This window comes from Diabrotica virgifera, chromosome 3 (genome assembly GCF_917563875.1).
Source record: "Diabrotica virgifera virgifera chromosome 3, PGI_DIABVI_V3a".
In the NCBI taxonomy this organism is placed as follows: Eukaryota; Metazoa; Arthropoda; class Insecta; order Coleoptera; family Chrysomelidae; genus Diabrotica; species Diabrotica virgifera.
Genome location: NC_065445.1, coordinates 111409913 through 111437768, shown reverse-complemented (window position 1 = coordinate 111437768; position 27856 = coordinate 111409913). Strand labels below are relative to the sequence as shown.

Sequence of the window (27856 nt, the reverse complement as noted above, 5' to 3'; positions counted from 1 at the left end):
TTCCTGATTTTTTTGTAAAATATGTTGTTTATTTTTTCAATTCTTTCACCCTGTAGGTATATATTAATTTTTCAAAAAGGTAATACCGACGTTGAAAAGAGCGTAAAAATATTTTTAAGGGAATATTTTGAACTCTTTAGTTATATTAATTACCATTTAATAAACACATAACGTATCTTCACAATGTAGGTACTTATGTGCGGCAGATTCGTGCAAAAAATAATATAAGATTTATTGTGTATGTAATGGTAGAAGCATTTAAGTTGGACCACACATACTACACATACAAAGATTCAAATTTAGATATGGGGCCCTCTCAGATTTAGTCTTTTACAAAAATGACGGGCATTCAAAATGAATTTGCCGCCCATAGGTACATGTAAACATACATTATGCATTTATTAAATGGTAATTAACACAACTGAAAAGTTCAAAACATTTCCCAAAAAATATTTTTACACTCTTTTCAATGGCGGTATTACCTTTTTGAAAAATTTATATATACAGGGTGAAAGAATTGAAAAAGAAACAACATATTTTTATATAAAAAGACAGTAAAACAGAAATTCTGGTAATCCGATTCCTCCGGTTCAAGACCTTGATATTATTCATCAAAAAAAGAACCTATATACCAAATTTGGTTGAAATCTGACGTCTCGTTCAAAATTTATCGTGCTATTAGTCACATATGTATAGTCGCCATTTTGAATGCCCGCCATTTTTGTAAATGGAACAAAAACTGAGATGGCCTTGTTTCTAAATTTGAACCTTTATATGTGTAATATATGTGGTCCAAATTATATGCTTCTACCATTTAATGCACAATAATTCTTATAATATTTGCACGAATCTGCCGCACATATGTACATGTGAAGATACGTTTTGCATTTATTAAATGGTAAATAACATAACTAAAAAGTTAAAAATATTTCCTAAAAAAACAATTTTACGCTCTTTTTAATGACATAATTAACTTTTTGAAAAATTAATTCATACAGGGTGAAAGAATTGAAAAAAACAACATATTTTTACATAAAAACCAGGAAAAACACAATTTCTGCTAAACCGATTCTTCCGGTTCAAGACCTTGATCTTATACATCAAAAAGAGAACCTATATACCAAATTTGGTTGAAATCTGAAGTCTCGTTCAAAAGTTATCGTGCTATTAGTCACATATGTATAGTCGCCATTTTGAATCCCGCCATTTTTGGAAAAGGCAAAATCTGAGATGGCCTCCTATCTAAATTTAAACCTTCGTATGTGTAGTATATGTGGTCCCAATTATATACTTCTATCATTAAATGCACAATTGTTTCACATATCGGCTGCACTATTTCCAGTAAATTCTTTTATTTTATTCGATATAGTCTCTTTTTTATACTAAATGCTACGTGTGGTCGGTGCTGCTATATGGCATAGAGGGCTGGACACTCAAAACGAGGGATATAAACAGATTAGAAGCCTTCGAAATGTGGCTTTATCGCCGTATCCTAAAGATACCATGGACGGCGAAAGTCACAAATGTGGATGTCCTTAAAAGAATCAACCAAGAACGTCAGCTTTTCGAAAACATCAAGAAAAGAAAAACGGCGTATTTGGGTCACATCATGCGAAACGAAAAATACCAGTTCCTTCAACTTATAATCCAGGGTAAAATTGAAGGCAAGAGAGGAATAGGACGCAAGAAAATGTCCTGGCTCCGAAACATAAGGCAATGGACAGGGATTACCGACATTCAATCACTGATCCACATTGCAAGAAACAGAGAGTTAATGGAAAATGTGATCGCCAACATCCATTAGTAGATTTGCATTTGAAGAAGAAGAAGAAGTCTCTTTTTAGCGCAATACAATGATTCCAGCGATTTTCCAACTTCTTTATGCTGTCAGAATGTTACGATTTTGGAAGCTTTGAAGAATATGTATTTGTTTCATCAATTAGGTATATTATAATATCTTCGTTAGAGCTGAATTTGGTATTTATACCGTCTCTTCAAATTTGGGAACACGTAGTAATCGGAGGAGGCCAAATCAGGAGAATAAACTGGATGAAAAAGCAATTCGAAGCTCAGCTCATGGATTTTTGCCTCCTAAGATCAACTGCATAAAGACAAAGTTTAGCCGTAACTGACTTCAAAACCGGAACTAAATATTCGAACTCTACTTTTCAATACGCGATGGTTGATATATCACATGTACTATTTCTGCGACTATAATATGGCACTTCCGATTACACCTTTTTAACCAGAAGTTATATAAAAACCGAAAGTCTATTCTCCTCCTATCTATTCTCCTCTTGCTATATATTGCTTGTTCTATTCCGGCGACTTGAAAACCTTAGTTCCGGTTACAACTCTAAAACCGGAAGTTCGAGGTCAAATTTCTCATCTCTAAATTTAAGGTTTCTTTTTAGGTTAAATTTCTCACCATATCTAGGTTATAAGCTTTCATTCGACACCTCATTTGTCATTCTATCTGTTATAATAACAGAGGAGTTATATTCGTGGACAGAGAGACGGATGAACAGACCGGGGTTGCCAATCGGCGGATAAATATCCGATTTGCGTATTTTTTGAGAGTTGTCCTATCTTCTTCGTATCTTTAAATAAATCGGATATTTGCGTATATTTTTCAGCGTATCTACCAATCTACTACAACAGACTAATAACAAAAAGAAACTTAAAAAAATCCGCTTCTCATTCATATATTCCCAATAACACATTAATTTTCTTTGGTTCTACCCAAATTTCTATAAATAGCCTATATAGTGGATGAATGTGAGCGACATCCGATACTTTTCATGGTAATTATCTAAGATAAGAAGGGACAAAAGGGACCTGTGCGAATTGTTTTGTTTAGAATTTGAATGCACAAATGTTTCCACTTAAAGCATACTGATCCAATTCAAATTTCAAAAACAGGAATTCTGCCGTCCGATTTTATTTATAATAATAATAATAATAATATCGTCTTTATTATTTCTTCAATATAGAAATGTACATTTTTATATAAAACATAAAATATTATTTTCAGAAATAAAGGGCGAAGTTCATTTTCTGAAATGTCGCCATTTACAGAAAATGTTCTTCCACTTAACCCGAAAAAGAAAAAAAAAAACTTATCTATATAGTGCCATTATAAAAACAACAATAATTTCGTTTCATTTACCAATTTATTCGAGCTCGAGCATTATGTTCGTCCAGAACCAAAATTATGATTGAGAAATAAACAAATAGTCTCTAGATTTGGATTTAAACTGCCCAATGTTTAATACTTTTATTGTTGATGGTAATGAATTATACAAATGACATACCTGATACCTAAAAGACCTTCTAAATATCTCTGTTTTAAATTTCGGTATTGCCAGCAAACCTTTATATCTAATATTTAAGTTGTGTATGTCCGTTCGATACGTGATTTTACGATGAAGATAAGACGGTTTTTTTGTTAGAATTATTTTATGATAAAGACAGACTGTATGATGTACCCTTCTATTTTCCATATTCAGCCACTCAATTTCCTTAATTTTATGTGAAACTCTTTGTCGTCTGCGAATGCCAAATATGAGTCTTAGACAGGAATTTTGAACTTTTTGAATTTTATTCTTGTAGTGAGTGGTTAAATTAGGACCGTAAAGAGCGTCAGCATAATTAAAATTTGAAAGTACAAGAGATTCACACAAAATTTTCTTAACATTAAATGGTAGAAAATGTCGATTACCGTATATAATCTTAATTGAAGCGTAGGCACGCTGTATCAATTTATTTATATGTTTTTCGAATCTTAACTCTGAATCCATTAATACACCCAAATTCTTTGCCACATCAACAACATCAAGAATTGAATCCTGAATTTGGATTTGGATTGATGGTAAAACTAATTCCCTTTGATTTTTTGGCCCAAATATTAATATGTTTGATTTACTGGAATTGATGCATAGGCAATGGTTTAAAGCAGCTTCTACAAATCTTTTTAAATCGGCATTAATCAGATCATTAGCGTTTTTTAAATTTTCGATTGGGAAACTGTAGTAGAGCTGAGTGTCATCAGCATATAAATGAGCTTGGCATGACTGAAGCTTAGAGAGAAGATTAGAAGTATATAGAGAAAATAATAAAGGACCCAATATTGAGCCTTGTGGAACTCCTGAATTAATATTCAAAGAGTTTGAATTTTGACCTTCTATATTAACATGCTGTTGTCGCCCTTCCAAATAGCTTATTATAAGTAACAACGCATCATAGGAAAATCCTAAATACTTTAAAATGCTTATCATTAATTCATGGTTAATAGTGTCAAAAGCTCTGCTAAAATCTAATAAAATCAATATAGTACATTTTCTGTCATCTATAGCCGTAAGTATGTCATCGACAATATGCAAAAGTGCAGTTGTGCAACTAAAGCCTTTGCGAAATCCAGATTGAACATCAGGTAAAAGAGAAAATTTTTGTATATATTCCTTTATTTGAATTTCCATAGCTCTTTCCAATACTTTGGATAAAGTAGGTAAAATACTGATACCTCGCAAGTCTTTCATTTCTTTTGGATTTTGTTTCTTCGGCAATACCCTCACAACTGCCCTCTTCCACATCGCCGGACAGACATTCTCTGTTAAACAATAATTTATAATATGTGTAATGTAAGGTACGATATGAGGACAACAAAGTTTAATTAATTTAATATTTATACCATCACACCCTCTCGCATTCGTTTTTATATCTGATATGGTCTTAAAAACAAACAAGTCATTAATTTCCTTAAATTTAAAGTTTTCATTGAGTAATCTATTATTATTATAAAAATTTAAAAGATGTTGGGGTGGTTTTTTATTAGGAACAGATTTTATAAAAAAATTATTTAGATCGTTAGGCTTTTTTAAATCCTCTGGAATATTTTTATTTTTATCGGGAAGAAATTTATTCAACTTTAGTGTCTTCCACATTTCTTTTGATGAATTATTATTGAATTGATGTATAAAGTATGCCTTTTTTTCTCTCTCAATAGCCCGATTAGTAAAGTTACGCATTTGTCTATAAAAATCTAAATGTCTCTGTAATCTAGTCCTTTTAAATTTGCTTAAAGCTTTGTCCCTCTCGTTCATCATAATTTTGATGACATATGTCATCCATGGTGCTCTGGCTTTAGTGACTCTAGAGGTAACTATGGGAATATGTCTATCAAATAAATTATTTAAGCAATTAACTAAGTACGATATTTTTGCATCAATATTTTCCTGGTCATATATTCTGGAAAATGAAGTATTAAACAAATCAGCCTGAAAGGATGGGTTATGGGTTTTTAGTCTTTGATAGCTAGGTACTGCACGATTTAGTTTTATTTTTATTTTATGTACAGTGCAATGCTCAAGTAAACGTCTATTGAAATAAGGTTTGGTTTGTGAAAATACTTTTTTATAATGGATAAATGGTGAAATTAAAAAATGAAGATAACATAATATATTTGTTTCCAAATTTAAAAAAAAAGTTATTTCATTGCTATTTGTTCTACCATTTTGAAACGCTAGTGTAGAGTGTACAAAGGGTTTTCAGTAATGTATTCAATATAAAAAAAAAGATAAAAGAAACCAGGATAATCCTAAGGGGGGTTACAACTACTGGATGGTCTCTGCGAGATGATCATATGGGGAGGGGGGTTACAACTACTGGATGGTCTCTGGGAGGGGTCGCCCCCAAAATCGCTACTGTGATTAACACGCCTAACTTCACGCGCAACTTTGATACGAGAAGTATAAAAAAATATGCATTAAAATCCAGATCCTGTAATTTTTTGAGCATTATAAAGTGAGTACAAAGACATAGATACAAAGTTTATTTTTGTAATTCCATCTTTAATTTACCCTGCACTTCTCGTAGACTATTATTGATAAGGTAGAGTTATCACTATTTTGGGTCGCGCCCCTCTGAGGGGTATGGAATAGTAATGTTGTTAAGCGTAGAGAGCTCGAATTCCATCCAAATGAGGGAGTTATAATCCCCAACCCCCTGGTTACGCCTATGAGCGTATCTTTTCGTGACAAATCGGATCTTTTTCGAGCGATCATCGGATAATCTAGAGAAATGCGGTTGGTAACATTGGAACAGACAGACATGAAACCAGAAGTATATATTTGGGCTCGACTTGCTAAGGCGCGTCGAATAATATAACGCTTGTACTATTTAGGCTACTTTAAAACAGTACTTCTGGTTGCAACTCTAAAATCGGAAGTCCTGTTTATAGAAGTCAAATTTCTCACCAGTTTATAGTTTAATGCCATCCTTGGGTTAATAACAATTAAATGAAAGAGAAATTATTCGATACTTCATTGGTCATTCACTCTGGTCTAATGATGGAGGAGTTGTGTTTACAATATCTCTGAGATAGACAGACATGGATAATTCAACGTTTTTACATATTTTTTTTTTTTTCAAAATGGGTGAACATATACACTATGTCCCTGTAAGTTGTATCCATATGGAAAACTTTTTTAATATTAATTTTACGAAAAAAGTTATTCTTCATAAAAAGCTCTGCATGGTCCAAACCTAAGATTTAACCATCAAATATCAAAGTTTTTGAATATCATACGAGGTATGTCAAAAAGTTTGAATTTTACTCAAGAGTAAAAGAGCTTTATTTTTCACAATATTGAAAATTGCTATTATGAAAAGTTGTTTGGAATTAAAAACTATAGTCTAGTATGCAATTACATCCTTCTAATTGAAAAATTTTTTTTTTGAAAATTATGGAAAACTAACATTATTTTCAGTTATTTCAATTCAGATTATTATTAATTTTTTTTATTATTAATTTTACGAAAAAAAGTGATTCTTAATAAAAAGTTCTGCATGGTCTAAACCCTAAAATACAGCCATCTTATGTCAAATTTTATCAATTTTATACGAGGTATGTCAAAAAAGATAAATTTAGATCAAAGGTAAAGTACCTTTATAGTTCAGAATATTTCAATTAGAAGGATGTGATTACATACTGAAACATAGTTTTTAATTCTAAATAACTTTTCATAATAACAATTTTCGATATTGTGAAAAATAAACGTATTTTACTCTTGAGCGAAATTCATATTTTTTGACATACCTCGTATAAAATTGATAAAATTTGACATAAGATGGTTGTATTTTAGGTTTTAGACCATGCAAAACTTTTTATTAAGAATCACTTTTTTTCATAAAATTAATAATAAAAGAAAAATACCAAGTTTCTTGTAAAAGGTATATATTAAAATACCCTAAATAAGGGTCACAATACAAAACGTTTTCGGATTAAGGAATCCATCATCAGTGTTTAAAAGCCAAAATTTGCATGCCTGAGCCACCAAAATGTATAGGGTAAAAACCCTTTAAATGTAAATAATAAAGTTATTTTACATATTTATATAAAATTCATCGGATGTTATAGATAAACCTGGATGTTACCCAGGGCAACACAGGACTCTCCCCTGGCCAACTTAGTCAGTTGGCCATTGAAATCCAATATGTGAGGTTTTCTCCAAAAAAAGTTCCAACCACGTGGGGAGAGTCCTGTGTTGCCCTGGGTAACATCCAGGTTTATCTATAACATCCGATGAATTTTATATAAATATGTAAAATAACTTATTATTTACATTTAAAGGGTTTTTACCCTATACATTTTGGTGGCTCAAACATGCAAATTTTGGCTTTTAAACACTGATGATGGATTCCTTAATCCGAAAACGTTTTGTATTGTGACCCTTATTTAGGGTATTTTAATATATACCTTTTACTAGAAACTTTGTATTTTTGTGATTTATGGTATACAGCCAGCTACAGGAAGTTTATTTTCCTCGTGGATTTTAATAATAAAAGAGTTATCTGAATTGAAATAACTGAAAATAATGTTAGTTTTCCATAATTTTTCCAAAAAAAAATTTCAATTAAAAGGATATAATTGCATACTAGAATATAGTTTTTAATTCCAAACAACTTTTCATAATAGCAATTTTCAAGATTGTGAAAAATAAAGCTACTTTACTCTTGAGTGAAATTCAAACTTTTTGACATACCTCGTATAATATTCAAAAAACTTGATATTTGATGGTTAAATCTTAGGTTTTGGACCATGCAGAGCTTTTTATGAAGAATAACTTTTTTTCGTAAATTTAATAATAAAAAAGTTTTCCATATGGATACAACTTACAGGGACATACTGTATAAATTAAATATAAATTCAGGGAACCATCCCTTTTTAATAAATATAAATAAGTCTAAACACTACCCATTAATATTACTTAGTACTTACACTAAAGTAGAGGTAGTGATGATATTTTTTTATATTTTCGAAAATAATTTTCAGTATTTTACCGTTTCATATCCACTCTATTTAGCATGCCATTGTTATGTAGGTAACATCCTGTCTAATTATATATTTTTATTTCAGGCATGAACATATCCAAGAAAAAGACGACAACACAATCATTATCAGCAATACTAATGCACACATATCAGGAATATCCATACTGTGATAATCCACAGAATCTTATCTGATTAGACCTGTGTTATTTTATCAAAAGATGTTTACACTCAACTACAGATAAAGCTCACTCGGAATACAGTGTCATCTAGTCAACGTTAGTGTCGCGTAGTTTTAGTAATTTATCGATAAAATGGGAATGTTGTACAGGAAGAGATCTCTGCTTCTGAAATTAGCAGTTATAGTAACGACCGCATGGTTCACGATAGCCTTTTTACTCTACACAGACAATAGCTCGCCTCAATCCGACGTGGTGGCGCTCCCTCTAGATGGCGAACATATCAGAAAAAACGAAGTAGCGCCCGAAAGAGTGATTCCGTTCCAAGAATCGCGAAGGACTTCGTCCAAAAGTGTAAATAAAAACAATAATAATAATAATGACTATGGTGGTGTGCTAGTGCCGCCTGATAACGTGGCAGGAGAGATGGGGAAACCAGTTGTTTTGCCTACGAATTTATCAGGTAAGCTGTTAGTATGTAATTTTTACATAATATTCTTTTCTTTGTATTCCAAACACAAATTATTTAATAACGATAAAACATAAATATGAGCATGGTTGGCAGCCACGTAGTTTTAAAACTAAACTTTCGTCATAGACTAGCTTATCTGATAACAGTAAAAGAAAAAATATCTTAAGATACATAAAATAATGAAAATGTATTCTTTTAACCAATTTTTTATTTGCGGAATATTTGAGGTTGTTGACATATTGCTTACTACATATTATATCTTGTCGATTTTTATATATAAATCTGTGCTTTTTAAATATAAATTTAAATGTACGTGGTGAATCGTGCAAGCGTTAGCGTAAATAAGCTTTATTTTTATGAAACATCCTGTGTATTTTTATATTTTTAAAAACTGGTTAACAACCTAATCTCAATGAACTATGTCATGTAGGGTCTATTATGAATATTACAGTGTGAAATTTCGAAATTATACAGTGTGAAAACCACTTATAGAAGAAAATTGTTCGTGTCCTTATTTTAGAAAATTTTAAGAACACTGGTGCACGTTAACGTTAATGGAACATCCTGTATTTTTTTATGTTTTTAGAACCTTCTCATTAACAACCTGAATTAAAAAAAAACTGTATTACCTATGTAGGGTCTATTATAAATACTACAAGGTGAAATTTTGAAATTAATTATAATTTTCGTAAAAAAAAATAAAGCCTAATATTGATACTTACAACTAAAATCTTACGAATCAGAGGATAAGTTTAGCAGATGAACAACAGGGTTTTCGTACTGGAAGATCGTGTACAGATGCAATATTCGTCATAAAGCAAATTACTGAGAAATCACTAGAGTATAATAGACCAGCATTTCTATGTCTGATTGACTTAAAGAAAGCATTTGACAGAGTAAGACTCACAGATGTAATCCATCTTCTGTATAAGAGAGAAGTCCCTCTAGATATCATATAAACTATTGAGAACATCTACCAAAACAACAAAATGGAAGTCAGACAGAATAGATGGACAACTTACAGAACCTATAGATATAGGCAGCGGAATAAGACAGGGAGACTCATTGAGTCCTATGCTTTTCAATTTAATCATAGATGAAATCGTCAAAAACGTCAACAAAGGAAGAGGATATAGAATGGGAAACAAAGAAGTAAAAATACTCTGCTACGCAGACGACGCAATATTGATAGCCCAAGATGAAGATAGTCTGCAAAGATTAGTCCACAGATTTAACATAAGAGCAAAAGAATTCAATATGACAATTTCATTTCAGAAAACCAAAACCATAGTAATCAGTAAAGAACCAATCAGATGCAAAATAGAAATTGATGGTATCAGTATTGAACAAGTAATGGAAGTAAAATACCTTGGAATTACATTGTCAAATTACGGAAACCTAGACAAAGAAGTGAGAAATTAAGTACAAAAAGCAAATAGATTGGCAGGATGCCTTAATAACACTATATGGCGAAATCGACATATTTATTAACACTGAGATGAAGTCAAGAATTTATAAAGCCAGTGTAAGACCAATAATGACATATCAGAAACAAGACCCGATACAGCCATAACACAAAGACTACTGGAAACGGCAGAGATGAGAGTACTGAGAAGAATTACAGGAAATACACTGAGAGATCGAAAGAGTAGCGAAGATATTAGAAGACAATGTAACGTACAGTGTATAAACGAATGGACACTAAATAGAAAAAAAGAATGGAACAACCACATAACCAGAATGGGGGAGACACGTCTGGTCAAAATAGCACGAGATAAATCACCAATCGGTATAAGAACTATCGGCCGACCGCGCAAAAGATGGAGTGACAACCTTCCATAGAGGTATCAATCCGCCAATGAACAAGCAGAATTGCTTATAAAGAGGAAGAAGAAGAAGAAAAAGAAGAAGAATATTGATACTTCGTTTAGAAAAGTTAGTCTGTATTTAGCTAATTTAAAAAACTAACATTTTAAAGTGTGATAAATTATTAATTCCAAAATTTCATCATATATAATTTATAATATACTTTTTTGAGATGAGGTTGTTAAGTAGCTTCTACAAAAATAACAATACAAATACAGGGTGTTTCATTAAAAATACATATGATAGATTATGTTAGATTTGCGTGAATCACCCTGTATATTTAAACCTATATTTAAAAAGATCACATTTGAATTTACAAATCGACTTGCCCAGCGTTTTCTATAATTTTTAAAAATAATTCATCATACAAACAATTTTATTTTCCTTGATGCATATTTGCATATTGCATATGCGTATGAATTTGTGGCCAAAAATAGATGCATCGCCCCCGAAAAGTCTTCAGAAGACTGAAGAAAAGCGATAGAAAAGACCATGCATTTTAATGAAATTTTGGGAATGACCTCTACTTATCTCCTAATTCAAAGTCTACCCTATGCCGATCTGCGCTTTTATATTGGGGGTGGTTCCCACCCCTTCTCGGTGGTAGAATTTTTTTTATCAAAGTAACCACAAGTGGCCAGAGAACGTAATTCTAAGCAAAAATTGTTTTATAATTTTTTTTTTCAAAAAATTCAACACTTTTTGAATTTTTCGTGGTTGAAAATTTGCCATTTTCATTGAAAAATGTCACCTTTTCGGACGGTTTTTTGCGAATACTTTAAAAATTATGCGTTTAACGAAAAAAAAACTAATAAAACATTTTTGTAGCTTATGAAAAATCAAAGAGATTCGTTTCTTCGTAAATCTTCTAGTACCAATTATACAAAAAAAGATATGGTAGGTGAAAAGAGATTTTTTCGGTGCATGCTCAAATCGGTGTGTTTAACTTAAAATAAAAGAAAAATTGTCGATTTTAAGGGTATAATGCTACCAATATCTTTTGTAGTGCTTGAAAAGACTTTTAAAACGAGCGCTGTTAAATGTCAATTACATTCAAACTAAGGAATTGATAACTAATTAATTTTTTAAGATAAAATGCGAAGTATATTTAACCCCTCATCAACCAGATTTAAATGCATCGTTTTCTTCTATAATACCTTTTATTATAGTGTAATTTCTATGTTCACAAAGTTGGACGGGTTTAAAATGAATGGTTTTTGAGAAAAATAAGATCAAATTATAGAGGGCGTTTTTAAATTTTCTTAAAAATCTTCTTTTTCTCCATGTAACTCGAAAATGATAAAGAGATGCAGTATTGAAAGACAAAACAAAATTGTTATCTGAAAAAGCCCTACATTTTTGTACTGGTTCTTTTTTCGTATCTCTTATCATTTTCGAGTTACATGGAGAAATAGGAAGATGATTTTTACGAAAATTTAAAAATTCGCTTTATAATTTGATCTTATTTTTCTCAAAAACCATTTATTTTAAACTCTCCCAACTTTTTGAACATAGAAACAACTCTGTAATAAAAGGTATTATAGAAGAAAAGATGCATATAAATCTGGTTGATGAGGAGTTAAATATACTTCGCATTTTATCTTAAAATAAATTAGTTATCAATTCTTTTTGCACCAGATCTCGCTTAGTTTGAATGTAATTGACATTTAACAGCGCTCGTTTTAATGGTCTTTTCAAGCACTACAAAAGATATTGGTAGCATTATAACCGTAAAATCGACCATTTCTCTGTTATTTTAAGTTGAACACACCGATTTGAGCATGCACCAAAAAAAATCTCTTTTCACCTACCATAAGTATCTCTTTTTGTATTATAACTAAAATATTTACGAAGAAACGAATCTTTTTGATTTTTCATAAGCTACAAAAATGGTTTATATAGTTTTTTTCGTTAGATGTATAATTTTTAAGGTATTCGCAAAAAACCGTCCGAAAAGGTGACATTTTTCAATGAAAATGGCAAATTTTCAACCACGAATGACTCAAAAATTATTGAGTTTCCAAAAAAATTATAGAACCCTTTTTGCGTAGACTTAGGTTCTCTAGCCACTTCTGTGGTTAGTTTGACCAAAAACTTTTCCACCCCCGAGAAGCGGTGGGAACCACCCCCAAGATAAAAAGCGCCATAGGATATAGGGTAGACTTTGTTTCTTGAGCTATTCCCTATTTACAGTGAAAATATCAAGTAAATTGATGCAGTATGATGGAATCCGGAGCCAAATTTATATTTAGTCGAGGCATTGAAGGATTGAAGTGTCGAGTTTTGTGCAGTAAGACGGATTTTAATGCGGATTGGTGCGTTGGATTCGTCAGAATGTCAGGAAATTTTGTGAACTAATGTAATGAATAAGAAATTTCAAATTGCATTTGTGCATAAGAAAAATGCATTTCAAAAGTGCATTTTGAAATAGGCAATTATTATGTGCAGGTACCTACATGCTTTTGTGCTTACTTATGTTTTGTATAAATGTACCTATTTACGAATGTTTCTTCTAAAATTTAGGAATATATTAATTTTATAATACATTTAAGTATGTAGTAATTTTCTTTATAATTTTTACTTACCTATTTATTTTTTTATACCTAATATCGCCCGTGTCTAGCAAGTGTCTGCGTAGGCTAGCGGTAATTGTATCTAGTTACAGACGTGTTAGTACTTGGTTCGATTCCCCATAAGAAAAAAAATTTTGTTTATTATTAATGGTTGTTGACATCTTAGACTATTATATGCCCTTAAAAAATGATTAAAAATAATAATTGAAATAATTAATCGGTATGTTGCCCAACTATTTACCGAGTTGCAAATTTATAAATGCACTTCTGAAATGCATTTTTCTTATGCACAAATGCAATTTCAGATTTCTTATTCATTACATTAGTTCACAAAATTTCCTGACATTTTCACGAATCCAACGCACCAAACTGCATTAAAATCCGTCTTACTGGGCCAAAAATCGACAGTAGGCCTCTTTGGGGTCTAGGACATTTCGGCGTCGCCGTTTCGGCGTGGCCATTTCGGCGTGGCCGTTTGGGCGTAGAGCCGTTTCGGCGTAGGCCGTTTCGGCGTCGGCCATTTCGGCGTCAGAGATTTTATTTTAGTTGACTAAATACCTACATTGGAGTCTATTAGTAAGACATTATTTTGAAAAAAATCTTTTAATATAGTTATTTAAGTAGATACATTGGAGTCCATTGATCACAAAATTTTAATATTAATGGTAGATTTGTATATGTCAATTTTATACTTATGTGTGTGTGCTTGTTATTTAGCTCATAGTTAATGTAATATCTGTAATTGGCTTCTAGCTGTAGATATTATATATAAATAAATGAATAAACAAGATTTTGGAAAATTTTTATAATTATGTGCTAGTCCTCTTAAAAATTCTAAAACATCCCCGTTTGCATCAAAATTTCCCACAAGCCGTGAAATGCGATCATCTGCGTCTCTGTATTTTCTTAATTTCAATGGTGGGAGATTACCTGCCACAAGTTGCTCGAAATAGACATCTCGACCTTTCTGCACCTGACGCAGGCCATCTATAAATTTCCATATGGTTGGATGATCTGCTCCCAATTCCATCTTGAGTCTTCTATGGGCGGCCTCAGCGTGATTATTTGTCCGGTCTTCTCCATCCAGAGTTCTCTGGTAGAGGTTCCACATCCTTTGGGGAAATAAACTTGGTCTTCTGCCATTTCCTCTTCTGTTCATACGTCCAATATAGTAGTCTTCAAACCAGTCTACAAGTGGTTGGTGTTCAGCAGGTAGAGCTTCCGCTAGAACGGCAAAGGCATCATCTAAATGTTCGATAGGAACAAATGCTAATGCTGTCAACATTCTGCAATTTAAAGCGAATTGTGGATCAGCATTATACTCTCTCGTATATCCCATAGCAGCCACTTGTTTCTTCATATTTTGTGCCAAATGGAAAAAACATCCATTGATGTCGACGCCTGGAAAACAATCTTCCATTGCCTTAAATGCCGCCTGTTCGAAATCGCAATGGATTGTTTATGTTGTATACTGAAGGTAAAGTTTATGGCCCGACCGCAGGGAGGGCCATAATTTACCTGAAGTTTTACCTAAGTTTTCGAGGAAATGTTAATAACATTATTATGTGATTTATAGAATTTTGTATTTAAATTTTCGAAGAAACTGCAATAAATATAGGGATAACTATTATTATACTAACTAATGGTAAATATTTTAAAAGCAGATTCCTTTCAAGAAAATATTGTATAATTTAATTTTTTTTAAAAATATACATTCTGCAAATATTTTTGCTTAAAAAAGATATTTTAACAATATTAAAATTCTCCGTCTATATACCATATAATGTATGTCTAATTAAAGTTGAAAAATGTCAGTTATCATCTAATTAGCTCTGGGACAATTAAGAGAACAGCAATTATTATTAATATGCATTAATAAAAAATCCAATATAGGTATTTGCAGAATAAAATATAACAAAATGTTTATAAAAGAAATATATTTAGTTTATTTTTCTACTTGACCATTAATGTTAAAATTGTGTGACCAATGAACTCCAATGTATTTAAATAACTATATTAAAAGATTTTTTTCCAAAAAATTGCCTGACCAATAAACCTCAATGTAGGTATTTAGTCAACTAAAATAAAATTTCTGACGCCGAAATGGCCGACGCCGAAACGGCCTACGCCGAAACGGCCTACGCCGAAACGGCTCTACGCCCAAACGGCCACGCCGAAATGGCCACGCCGAAACGGCGACGCCGAAACGTCCCATTCCGGGCCTCTTTGTGCTTCAATGCCTCGACTAATTCGAAACACAAAATAATTAATTTTCCTTTTTTAAATTGCGTTTAATCATATATTTAAAAAATGTTGTAATAAATCAATACCATTGTAAAATATACAATAAATAATTTTTCATATACTCGTTCATACATATTCATATCCAATCTGCTGCAGTTGTTACGTAGTATTAAAAAATTCAAAACGTTGCTGATAGGTGTAACAAACAAGAGATATTAATCTGCTAAATCGTATTCCATTACATGAGCGATTTACAAATTAGTTTTATTGACAGTGGAAAATATTGTTTACGGTTGAAGCTAGAAAGATAAAACTAGTGGAAAAATAAACATTATGTGCATATTTATCCCAGAGAACGGTAGTTCTCGCGAAGTTTTTGATTCTGGTAACCTGGCCGAATTGAAAAATGGACCAAATCCCGTCTTAAAGTTTAGCAAAAGACCCGTCGACCCGTCGATATGGTTTGACGGCACTCCCCATTTGGGGTCTATTTTTCGTTCTCGTCCCCATAACTATTTTTAGAATACATATTGAGCATTACCTTTATAGTATAAGAGTGTGAGACATTTTTGAGTAGGTATTTTAGGCAACCTGAAAATTTTTCAGGTGACTTTTCCATGATAGCCTAATACAAAAATGCCGGTCTGGCTGGAGGGTAGCAGTTATTTTCCCCAAAAATCCCCCCCAAAGTTAAAAAAGGGTAAAAATTGTTATTACAAAAAATATCATTGACGTTACTTTAAAGTAAATTTAAATATTCAAATATAAAAAAATAAACAGGCCAGGCGATTTGAGGGCGATTTTAACTGTGCAAGATACTTGCACGGGCGTCCCAGGATTATTTTCAGGGGATGCATCTGAACTTCAGAAGATTTCATCTGAATCTGTACATACTATTAACGAATATGTACATTCCTTCCGGACAGGGAGGTGCAATTGTTATTTCTACAGGGTATTTTTTAATATTAAAAATAAATATTCTAAAAAAGACAGGTTTTTTTTGGTGAAATTTTCCAACTGCCATGTGATCAAACAAATTACGCGTGCATTATAAATGAAAAGCGCTATAGGTAAGCACCAGTGTGAAAAAGAGCGTATACCGATAGCTGTTTGCTTCCTCTGTTGTAACTGAGCGAGTCCGTTCGCTCGAGAAAAGTCACGTAACCTGGCGATACCTATGTTGTTGTAAGTAACTTTTTTTTAATTAAAGGAAAATAATACGGACTATACAATAGATTTTGCAAATATGATAGAAAAAGACAAATTTATTATTATAAATATATAGGTAAACAGTATAAAACTATAAACTAAATTAATTCTGTGTCCGAATCTTGTACTTCTTCTTCAAACTCCTCATCTGAGCTTAAATATTCATTCTCTTTTTCTTCGTCAGACTTCCCTCGAGACTCAGATTCCTCTTCTACCTGATCTGTAAATAGTTGTAATATGTCTTCTTCTTAACGTGCCCTATCAAGTCCCCTTGACGTTGGCGATTAACATTGCGAAGCTGTCTCTGTCTCGAGCTATTCTAAATAGGTGTTCTGCTTTCTTTATTCCTGTCCACTCCCGGATATTCCTCAACCAAGAGGCCTGCTTTCCACCAATTCCTCTGCGTCCTTCGATTTTACTTATCATAATAAGTTGAAGAATATTATACCGGTCTCCCCTTACTACGTGTCCAAAATAGGCCATCTTTCTATATTTGATATTATCAAGCAGCTTGCGGGTAGCATTTGCTCTCTTAAGGACTGCCACATTTGTCAGCATAGCATGTCAGCATTTGTAATATGTATTTAGGGTTAATTAAAAATTAATTAGTGATTAATTAATTGAGTTGCTACGTATTCTTACTTATATAACCAATACTTAATACTTTTCCTTATATAACCAATCACATCAGGTTTTTTATTTCTTAGTATATGACCAAACTAGCTCATTTTTTCCTTCATAGTGTTGAGTATTTCTTTTTCCTTTTTCATCTTTCTTAATGTTTCCGTGTTTGCTACGTGTTGTGTCCATGATATTTTTTACATTATTCGATAACACCACATCTCAACAATGGCAAGTCTTTCTTCAGATGCGCCCGTGATTGTGTGCAGGCTTCGACTGACGAGTCTGAGGAAGAAGAAGAGAATGAATATTTAAGCTCAGATGAGGAGTTTGAAGAAGAAGTACAAGATTCGGACACCGAATTTATTTAGCTTATAGTTTTATACTTTTCTACCTATATATTTATAATAATAAATTTGTCTTTTTCTATCATACTTGCAAAATATATTGTATAGTACGTATTATTTTCCTTTAATTAAGAAAAAGTTACTTAAAAAACTATAATATATAATAATTACTCTAACGTTTCGAGGCACAACAACATGGGTATCGCCATGTCACGTGATTTTTCTCGAACAAACGGACTCGCTTCGCTAGAACAGAGGACGCAAACAGGTATCGGTATACGCCCTTTCTCACAGTGCTGCTTACCTACAGCGCTTTTCATTTATATGCACGCGTAATTTATTTGATGCCATGGCAGTTGGAAAATTTCACCAAAAAAACCTGTCTTTTTAGAATATTTATTTTTAATATTAAAAAATACCCTGTCAAAATAACAATCGCACCTCCCTGTCCGGAAGAAATATACATAGCTATGTATGTATAGTTGTATATTTTATATTCGTTAATAGTATGTACAGATTCAGATGAAATCTTCTGAAGTTCAGATGCATCCCCTGAAAATAATCCTGGGACGCCCGTGCAAGTATCTTGCACAGTTAAAATCGCCCTCAAATCGCCTGGCTTGTTTATTTTCTTTATATTTGAATATTTAAATTTACTTTAAAGTCACGTCACTGATATTTTTTGTAATAACAATTTTTACCCTTTTTTTAACTTTGGGGTGGATTTTTGGGGAAAATAACCGCTACCCTCCAGCCAGACCAGCATTTTTGTATTAGGCTATCATGGAAGAGTCACCTGAAAAATTTTCAGGTTGCCTAAAATACCTACTCAAAAATGTCTCACAGCTCGTGGACCATTACAACGAATGTCTAATTTTAAAAATCGGTTATAGGTACCATTCAAATTTCAAAAGTTACCGAGCTCAGAAATTTTATCCAATTTCTATTTAAAAAGGGGAAAATGTTTGTGGGTGTGTATGTATGTATGTTTGTATGTGTGTGGAAAAGTTACACTTTTTCTATGTTTCAAGAGGGAATCAGGGCCGATCCAGAGTCGGTATAGTTTGTGACTTTTGACCACCCATAAGACAACTATAGCACATGGCAAGTACAACAGTGCATCTTTTTTGGGTCAATGTATCTTAGGTTCAAAAAGAAATAGGAAAACCGTAAATACACCAAATCGCTTAACTTTAGCTTTCAAATGGTGCCTAAGTGGTCAGGATCGGACATACACACGGCTCAGTAGCCCCGAAAAACTGAAAAATTGAACTTTAAGAATTTTGGTTTTTCGACAATTAGGTAGGGGAGGGTGGGCCACAATGAGACAAAATTCACTTTATTATTTTTTATTTTTTTTTTTTTTTTCAGTAGACAGATTATTTTCAAATTTAGTATTCTAGAAACTTTGACGTTTTCTCTACGTTTTACATTGAAACTGATGATCTGTGATTGATTTCAATCAGTTTCATAAAAATTTTTAAAAATAATTGTAAGTGTCTCATTGTGTCCCAAGCATGGACCACAATGAGACACCTGGATTTTTTCAACTTTTGCTTAAAAAAATTTTCACCATTTATGTCCTTTGTTGAGATTACTTTACCTATGTAATAAACATCTCTCATGTCTTTAGCCTCAAACTTAACAAGGACAAAATCTTCAACATTTGGGTCTTCATCAAGGGGCTTAAATTTTGAAGGATCAACTCTTTCTTGCTGGTCATTATCAGTGTCTGAAAACTTCTCTTCACTGTTACTAGAAGCAGTAATTTCAAATTCCTCGCTGCTCTCACTTGAAACGTAGTGTTCTATGTTTGACTGCCTACAAAAATTCTGTCTCATTGTGACCCAATATATCTGTCTCATTGTAGCCCAATGCACAGTGTTTTACTCTTTTGTTATTATAACCGATTTAAACATAGAAACTTAAATGTAAATATCATGAAATTCAACTATACAAACGTGTGTTATATGTTAGTTATAAAAAGTAACAGAATATCTGCTTAACTTTGTAATATTTTGTGATGAAATAGAGCGATGAAAAAACTTCCGGTGTCGAAAAAGTACGAAAGTCAAACAATCTGTAATAGAGTGATAGCAGCTATTTGTAATGTAGGGTTATGGGTAAAGATAAAATTCATAGAACTGCTCGTAGAGTGCAACACCTGTCAAGCCCCGCTACATTTAAATACTTCAACTGTCTCACAGTGGCCCATGTCTCATTGTGGCCAGTGGTGTCATGGCAAAATTAGCAGTGCGGGAACGCAGTGCCGAAACGCACTGCTAATTTTTGTTTACAAAACCTAAATTTTCTATTATTTTTTTTTCTTTTCTTAACCAGTGCGGGAACGGCGTTCCCACGCGTTCCCACACCATGACACCACTGATTGTGGCCCACTCTACCCTACTCGAAATTTTCACCTACCCCTTGCGCTAATAACTGAGTATTTGTAGGAGGACTCCAGACGCATCTAACGATGTATGCCATACCGCATATCTGGGAAAATTCGAATTTTTAAGTTATCAGCTTCCTAAGTATGATCAAATCCCTTTCCGATGGGAGAAACGGTTTTTTAAGCTCACTAAATCCTATAATACCTTCAGATATCATATTTTGCCTTGGGTGCATCAGACACTACTTGTAAATACTTGTCAAGCTCACGTTTGGGCAATTCTTATATAAGAGGTATCGAGTCCATAGAGGATACGACCAGGGCGAAAAGTTGCTGTTTTGACATTAAACACTTTATTTACGATTTTTGTCCTATTTAACTATCTTTTCACGTAAGGGCAAGTCACTTTATGCATATTTTATTACTTTTTACAAAGCCAGGGTAAATATATTGGGCAGGGTAGAGACATCAAGATCAGGGTAGATACTTATTTGTCCAGGGGAGAGAATTTGTGGCAGTAAAAGTAACAAAACTAGTAATATCAACTTTAATTAAACATGGTATTTAACATAGAATCAGACTATCATTATTACCGATCACATTCAACATTAATCAGATTTATTTCAGCCAAATTCTTTGTATTTGATTTCTTTATTTTTATAAGTAAGGCATTCTCGGGAAAGACACTGTTCGTTATACCTATTGCAACAAATTATATGAAGCAGATTTCGATGCTTTGATACAGAGATAATCTTAGCTTGAAATAGAGCTGTGAGCATCCGATCCATATTGGCGTGTGTAACATACAAACAAGTGTCACATTTGTCGCAATTCGGTTATACTATCCAAAATGGCTTAAGGCGACAGAAGATGATATTTTGATGTTGCAGGTCTTCATGAAAGATATGTGGAGATTTCTTAGAGTATTCACAAGACCTCTCTTTTGTTTGCGATCTCCTTCCTTCGTCACATAATCTCTTTTGCTGACACATAACCTCGTATTCGAGTCATTTTGGAGAAAATTTATAATTTTTTTCTTCATTATTTCATAACTTGCTTTGGCTTTCCTTTTATTTTCCAGTAATTTTACGTATCCAATTTTTCTTAAAGGTTTCATATTTTTTCATTCTGTAGTATGCTGTATTTTCTCACCAGTTTTCTGCTTATCATTCTTTTGAAAATTCTTTTTTCTTTATTATTTGGAAGAGAGGAATAATTTTCTTTTAATTGTTGATTGAGCACTTCTGCAAAAAATAAATTTTCTTTACTATTTCTCTGAAACTTGGAGAATTCAACACCTGTTCTACTTTGCTGTTAGGTGTCAGTTTTTCAGGCTTTCGTAATCTTTGTAACCATTTTTGTAACATGCTAATTTAATTTTAGGTTTATTCATTTATGGTCTGATCTTTTTCTTATGAATTAAATATCTTTGTCTTCTGGCTTGGTCTGATTTAAGTTTGGCAGCTACAACTCTTCTATGAGAATTAAAACTTTGATAATTATTAACATCTGCCATCAATGGTGTTGCCGAAAGATTAGATATTTTGAAGCACAAGTCGCTGCCTTTGCTCTCTTGCTTTATTTTTCCATAGCTTGTGTGCCTTACGTTGCTCTGTAGGAGTCATTTGATCGAAAGTCTTTGTAAGTCCTTTCTCCTTCTTATTTAAATATTTTTGCTTTTCTTTTTGCTTCTGCAATTCATATTTTTCTGGATAACTTTTAATCCTTTGATATCGTAGTTTCTCTGCTTTACGTTTCTTCTGTAATCTTTCTTCACGTTTTAACTTTTTCCGTGGTGCCATGATCTGTAACAATATTAGACAATAATATAATAACAATATGAACTGAGAACCACCTTTATTTTTTAGTCTTTAACTATTTACCAGAATTGTTTAAATTATGTATTTAGAACAGTAACATTGATGAAAATAAGCTATACCTGAGTTAGTTTGCATTCACAGTATCTCCCCTGGTCAACAAGTCTCTCCCCTGGCAGTTATTTTGCCAGGGGAATATGGCAGGGGAGAGACGTTTTCATGATAATTTTTTATGTTCTAATTGACATAAGAAATGTTTCGGTACATTATGTATCACATCTTAACTCTTACAATAGTATTAAATTAGAGCAGTAAATGCAAATAAATTAGATGGATATTATAACTTTTGTGACTTACCAGTGGAGAGACACAATCACCTCGCGAAGCCACCACTCTGCTGGAACTTGTTGCAATAACTAACAAATGGCGGCTCTTTCATGGCTCTTGTGCTTTGCATTGCTAACTTCGCATCGATAAATGACCCTGAGAACTATTTCGAATATATCTGTTTTATATTATGTGTTTAGTAGCTCAATGAAATTTGCCAGGGTAGATACACAAAACAAAGTGGGACAAACTTTAAATTTAAAAATTATTGGAAATAAATAAATATTGTTAAATTTTTTATTAATAATAATTAAATATATTTTTCTACAACCTTGTTAAAAATGCAATTTTTAGCACTCCATACGAGCGTTAAAAATTCTACTTTAAGGCACTAGTGCTTTAAAATATTTTTAAGGCACTGCAGTTCGTATTGACCGTATAGGCAATTTTGATGTAATGTCAGAAAAATATAAAAATGGAATGTCAGTCAAGTTCAAGTAAAAGTTTTTGTAGATATTGTCCTGTAATTACGTTTGTAGAAAAAATATTGTATGATATGCGTGTTAAAAAGTACATTTTTAAGGCACTCATGTGAATTGCAGAATTCGCTATCGCTCATTCTGCAAACTTTCACATGCGTGCCTTAAACGTGTATTTTTAACACTTATATCATAAATAACTATTAATGAAGTTCGTGTTTAACATATTTTAGTTTAGCAACTGATACAAAGAAGTTATGTATCGTCTTCAAATTTAACTGAAACTGCCCAGGGGGAGAAACAGGACAGGCCAGGGTAGAGACATTTTTAGACTTTATAAGGCATTTCAGAAAAATATACTTTAATTGGGCATTTAATCATAATGTTATTTAATAAAGTACATTATGGTGATGTGTTTCATAGCAAAAAATAACAACTTATAGTACAAGATTTCTATTTTAAACTGATTGCCGCTCAAGATACCTCTTATATAAGAATTATCCGTTTACTGATTAAGATCGGTTACCTCATTGTCAAAATAACTGTCAAAGTTGATGTTGATATTTTGATCTGCTCCTGTAAAAGATAAAAGTTTTGGTGTTTTTTTGGAAGATAAAGTAGTGGTTAATAATTAATTTAGTGTTTATAAACAAAAACATTTCAGTATATAGTGGTTTAAAACTTATTTCCCCTTAAATGGGGGATAAAAGTGAGTCAGGGACGTCTCTTTTGACGCGAGTGACTGCGGATAATGGTGATATTATTAGTGAAATGGAATGGAATATGCAAGATGATGGACAAAATGCGAGACCGAACATTAAACAATTCAATTTGCTTTCAGATAAGTATAATCTTGATACTATTTGGGTTTATATTGAAAGGATTGGTGATAATCTTAATTTGGGAAAATTACATGCAATGACAATTGGGCACCTTATTTTTAAAAAATTAAAATTAACGAATGTTCGAGAAATTAAAAGTATAGGTAGGAACCGTGTAAAAGTTTTGCTTACTTCTCGGTTAGGGGCAAATAACCTCGTCAATAACAGCTCACTTAAAGAACAAAATTTGAAAGCATATATTCCTACTCATTTACTAGAAATAAAAGGTGTGGTGAAAGACGTTGACAGTAGATATGATGTGAAATATCTCATGGATAACATCGAAACTCCTTCTAATGTTTTAAGTATATATAGGACTAATCGTAGGGTACAAAAAGAAGATAAAATTGAATATGTGGACAAAAAAACTATAATTGTAACTTTTGAAGGCAACATTTTACCGAATTATGTTGCCTTTAATAGAGTATATTTTCCTGTTGAACAGTTTTTTGGCCGAGTTGTTCAATGTTATAAGTGTTTAAAATTTGGGCATGTTTCAGGGCAATGCCGAAGTACACAGGAACTATGTATACAGTGCAGTGAAATTAAAAATAAAGACCATCATTGCGAAAAAAGTATGTTTGCAAAAATAACGAACATGTGACAATATCAAAAAAATGTCCATTTTACGAAAAATAAAAGAAAATTAGGAGTATTATGATAGAACAAAAAACTACTTTTGTGGTAGCTAGATTAATATGTGAAAACTTCTTTTCGGCACTCATCAGTCCCAACTCTTTCTCTAGTTTAAATAATAATGAAAAAGAATTTCCATCCCTACCAATTAATAATAATAATAAAAATCTTGGTCCGACTCGGCCAACTGTAGAAATTAATATATCTCAATTTTTGACTCAATGAAACTCTAATATAAATAATTCAAATGAACACTCAGGAAAGAAAAGAGAAGCAAATTCACCTATTTTAGAATCAACATCTCATAAACCGATGTTCTCCTTTACTTTTGGACCGTCTCAACCTTTGCCAACTAATTCTTATACACCGAATAATAATATCGAATATAAAACTGAACTAGCTAAATCTGTAGCAACATTTATAATAAACTTTTATAAAATATTCATACAGTAGAAGACATAAAAACCTTAGACAACAAAATAATTCATAAAGAAGTAGAACAGTTCATAACTAATTCATAATGTCAATACAACATAATTTAAAAATAAGTCAGTGGAATTCCAGATCTGCTATATCGAACAAAGGTAGTGTAATGCATTATTTAAATAATAAAAGTATAAACATCCTCCTAATTAGTGAAACATGGTTCAAAAAAGATATTAGCTACCATTTTAAAAATTATAATTTGGTTAGAAAAGACAGAAATGATGGCTTCGGTGGTGTAGCTATTCTCATCCACAAGTCAATTACTTTTAGTGAATTAAATTTAAATTCTAATTTTAATACGGAAATAGAAGTTTGTGGTGTAACAATTAAATGTAAAACAAAGGATCTGAATATTTTATCTATATATAGACCACCTAAAAGTAAAAGTTCATTAATTATTGGACAAACATCTTCTCGCAAGTTAATAATTCAGAAATTATAGGAGGAGATTTTAATGCTCACCATACTATTTGGGGATCTAGTTACAATGACACAGTTGGAACACAACTTATTAATACTGCAGATGATCTCAACCTTATCGTAATAAATAATGGTGAGCCTACTGTTCTAACTCGACCAGATCAAAATAGTTCAGCAATTGATGTAACTTTTGTTACTCCTGACATAGCTAATAAAATCCACTGGTACATACATTCTGACACACTAGGCTCTAATCATTTTATTATCAATATAGAAATATTAGATAGTACTACAACTGAAGAGTTTATACCCAGAAGTAAGTGGAACATTAGAAAAGCCAATTGGACTCTATGCACAACCTCAGTTGAAAATTTTTTTAATAGTGTTTACGAAATGGACAGTACATCTGATAAATATAGCTTTCTAATAGATAGTATGAATCATGCTGCGCACATTTCAATCCCGCAATATAAAACTTTTAAAAATAAAATTCGTTGTTCCCCACCTTGGTGGAATACAGAATGTGATTCAATTATTAAAGAAAGGCAAGAAGCACTGACAGAATATAAAAAAAAATGCTAATTTTAAAAATTATATAAAGTGTCAAGCTAGCATGGCTAAAACTAAGAAGAATCTAAAAGTGATAACTAAAAAGAGTTGGAAAGATTTTGTGTCTTCTCTAAACAAAAATACTCCAACTACAACGTTGTGGAAGCAAGCCAGAAAACTAAATAGAAAATCAATTAACTTTACGCCAAAAATACTCACAGAAATTCACCGTAGTTAAATTCTGCATAGAGACTTGTTTTTCCCGATTTATTTCAACGAAAATATACCCCGTATTTTCCAACAAAATCTTTAATTTTCAACTAAAATTTCAGATAAGTAAATTGTTTATCAATAATTAAATAACTCAGTAATATAAAAGCTCTTTTCGTATAGATTATAATTACAGAAGCCGATGGATATTGAATGAACAGTGTAGCAACAATTTAATTGTTAATTAAAATTTACGGTCGCTATAATAACCACAATAATTATGATACATAAGAATAACTATGATTTTTGTATAAAAAGACACTGTACCTATTTAATGTACTTTACAGAATTGAAATTGGACTATTTATTTAAGCAGCCTCAGGAATATTTTAAAATTATAAACAATTTTTTGGCTTATAAACAAATAGAATATCTCGGGAAATATTAAATTAAATTAAATCATGAAAACGGTATTGGAAAAAAGCGGTAGGACGCTTCTTTTAAAAGAAAACACGTTTAATTGTGATGAGTAGTTCCTGAGATACAACCGGTCAAAGTTGACCGGCATTTACGGCAAAGATATAAACAATAGGATCATAATTTTCGAACCATTATCTTTTTATTTGTGTCCTCTTTCTCCACATCAATTTTCATATCTTTAAAATACCCATAAAATATATTATTATAATAAAAACTATCGATATTACGAGTGAAAATTCCCAAAAACAGCAAAATTCCAATCAAAAATTAGGTTGGAGAAAATGTAATCTCAAAGTTCAAAATCGGTATACGTTAAAAAAATGCATTTTCTCGGCTTCTAATGGTGCAATTTTCTTCATTCTTTTTTTGCTCCCAAGTAACTCCAGTAGAGCCATCTACTTAATGTATTATTAAATGTCAAACTTGCTTTTGTTTTGTTATAATAGATTAATTTATTTATAAGAAAAGAAAACTACATATTTTTTCCCGTTGTAGACTGTTTTTAGATAAACTTACTACAAGTGTACCTTTTAACGTTAAAAACACAAATATTCTCATTTGAAAGCTGTATAATTATTTAAACAATATTTATTTAAACAAATTAAAAAATTTTGTTATAATAAATAAATTAATTTATTATAACAAAACAAAATCAACTTTGACATTTAATAATGCGTTAGTTAGATGGCTCTACTCGAGTTACTTGGGAACAAAAAAAGAATGAAGAAAATTGCTCCATGGGAAACCGAGAAAAGCATTTTTTTAACGTATACCGATTTTGAACTTTGAGATTACATTTTCTCCAACCTAAGTTTTGATTGGAATTTTGCTATTTTTGGCAATTTTCATTCGTAATATCGATAGTTTATATTATAATAATATATGTTGTGAGTATTTTAAAAATATGAAAATTGGTGTGGAGAAAGAGGACAAACATAAAAAGGTGATGATTCGAAAATTATGATCCTATTGTTTATATCTTTGCCGTAACTGCCGGTCAACTTTGACCGGTTGTATCTTAGGAACCGCTCATAACAATTAAACGTTTTTTCTTTTAAAAGAAGCGTCCTGTCGCTTTTTTTCCAATACCGTTTTCATCATTTAATTTAGTTTAATATTTCCCGAGATATTCTATTTGTTTTTAAGCGAAAAAATTGTTTATAATTTTAAAATATTCCCGAGGCCGCTTAGATAGTCTAATTTCAATTCTGTGAAGTACATTAGATAGGTACAGTGTCTTTTTATACAAAAATCATAGTTATTCTTATGTATCATAATTATTGTGGTTATTATAGCGACCGTAAATTTTTAATTAACAATTCAATTGTTACTAAACTGTT

The 27856-nt window shown here is 31.9% G+C and overlaps 1 protein-coding gene across 5 annotated transcripts in view; it reads left to right on the top strand.

The window, feature by feature from the left end:
* LOC114332128 (putative polypeptide N-acetylgalactosaminyltransferase 9) overlaps positions 1–27856 on the top strand; it is a 602804-nt gene that overhangs the window by 438657 nt on the left and 136291 nt on the right. For all 5 annotated transcript variants that reach the window (XM_050646835.1, XM_050646836.1, XM_050646837.1 and 2 more), the window contains one exon: positions 8417–8970. In XM_050646835.1, coding sequence (XP_050502792.1) covers positions 8643–8970 — 328 coding nt within the window. In that variant the 5' untranslated portion in view covers positions 8417–8642. The remainder of the gene's footprint in view (positions 1–8416; positions 8971–27856) is intronic.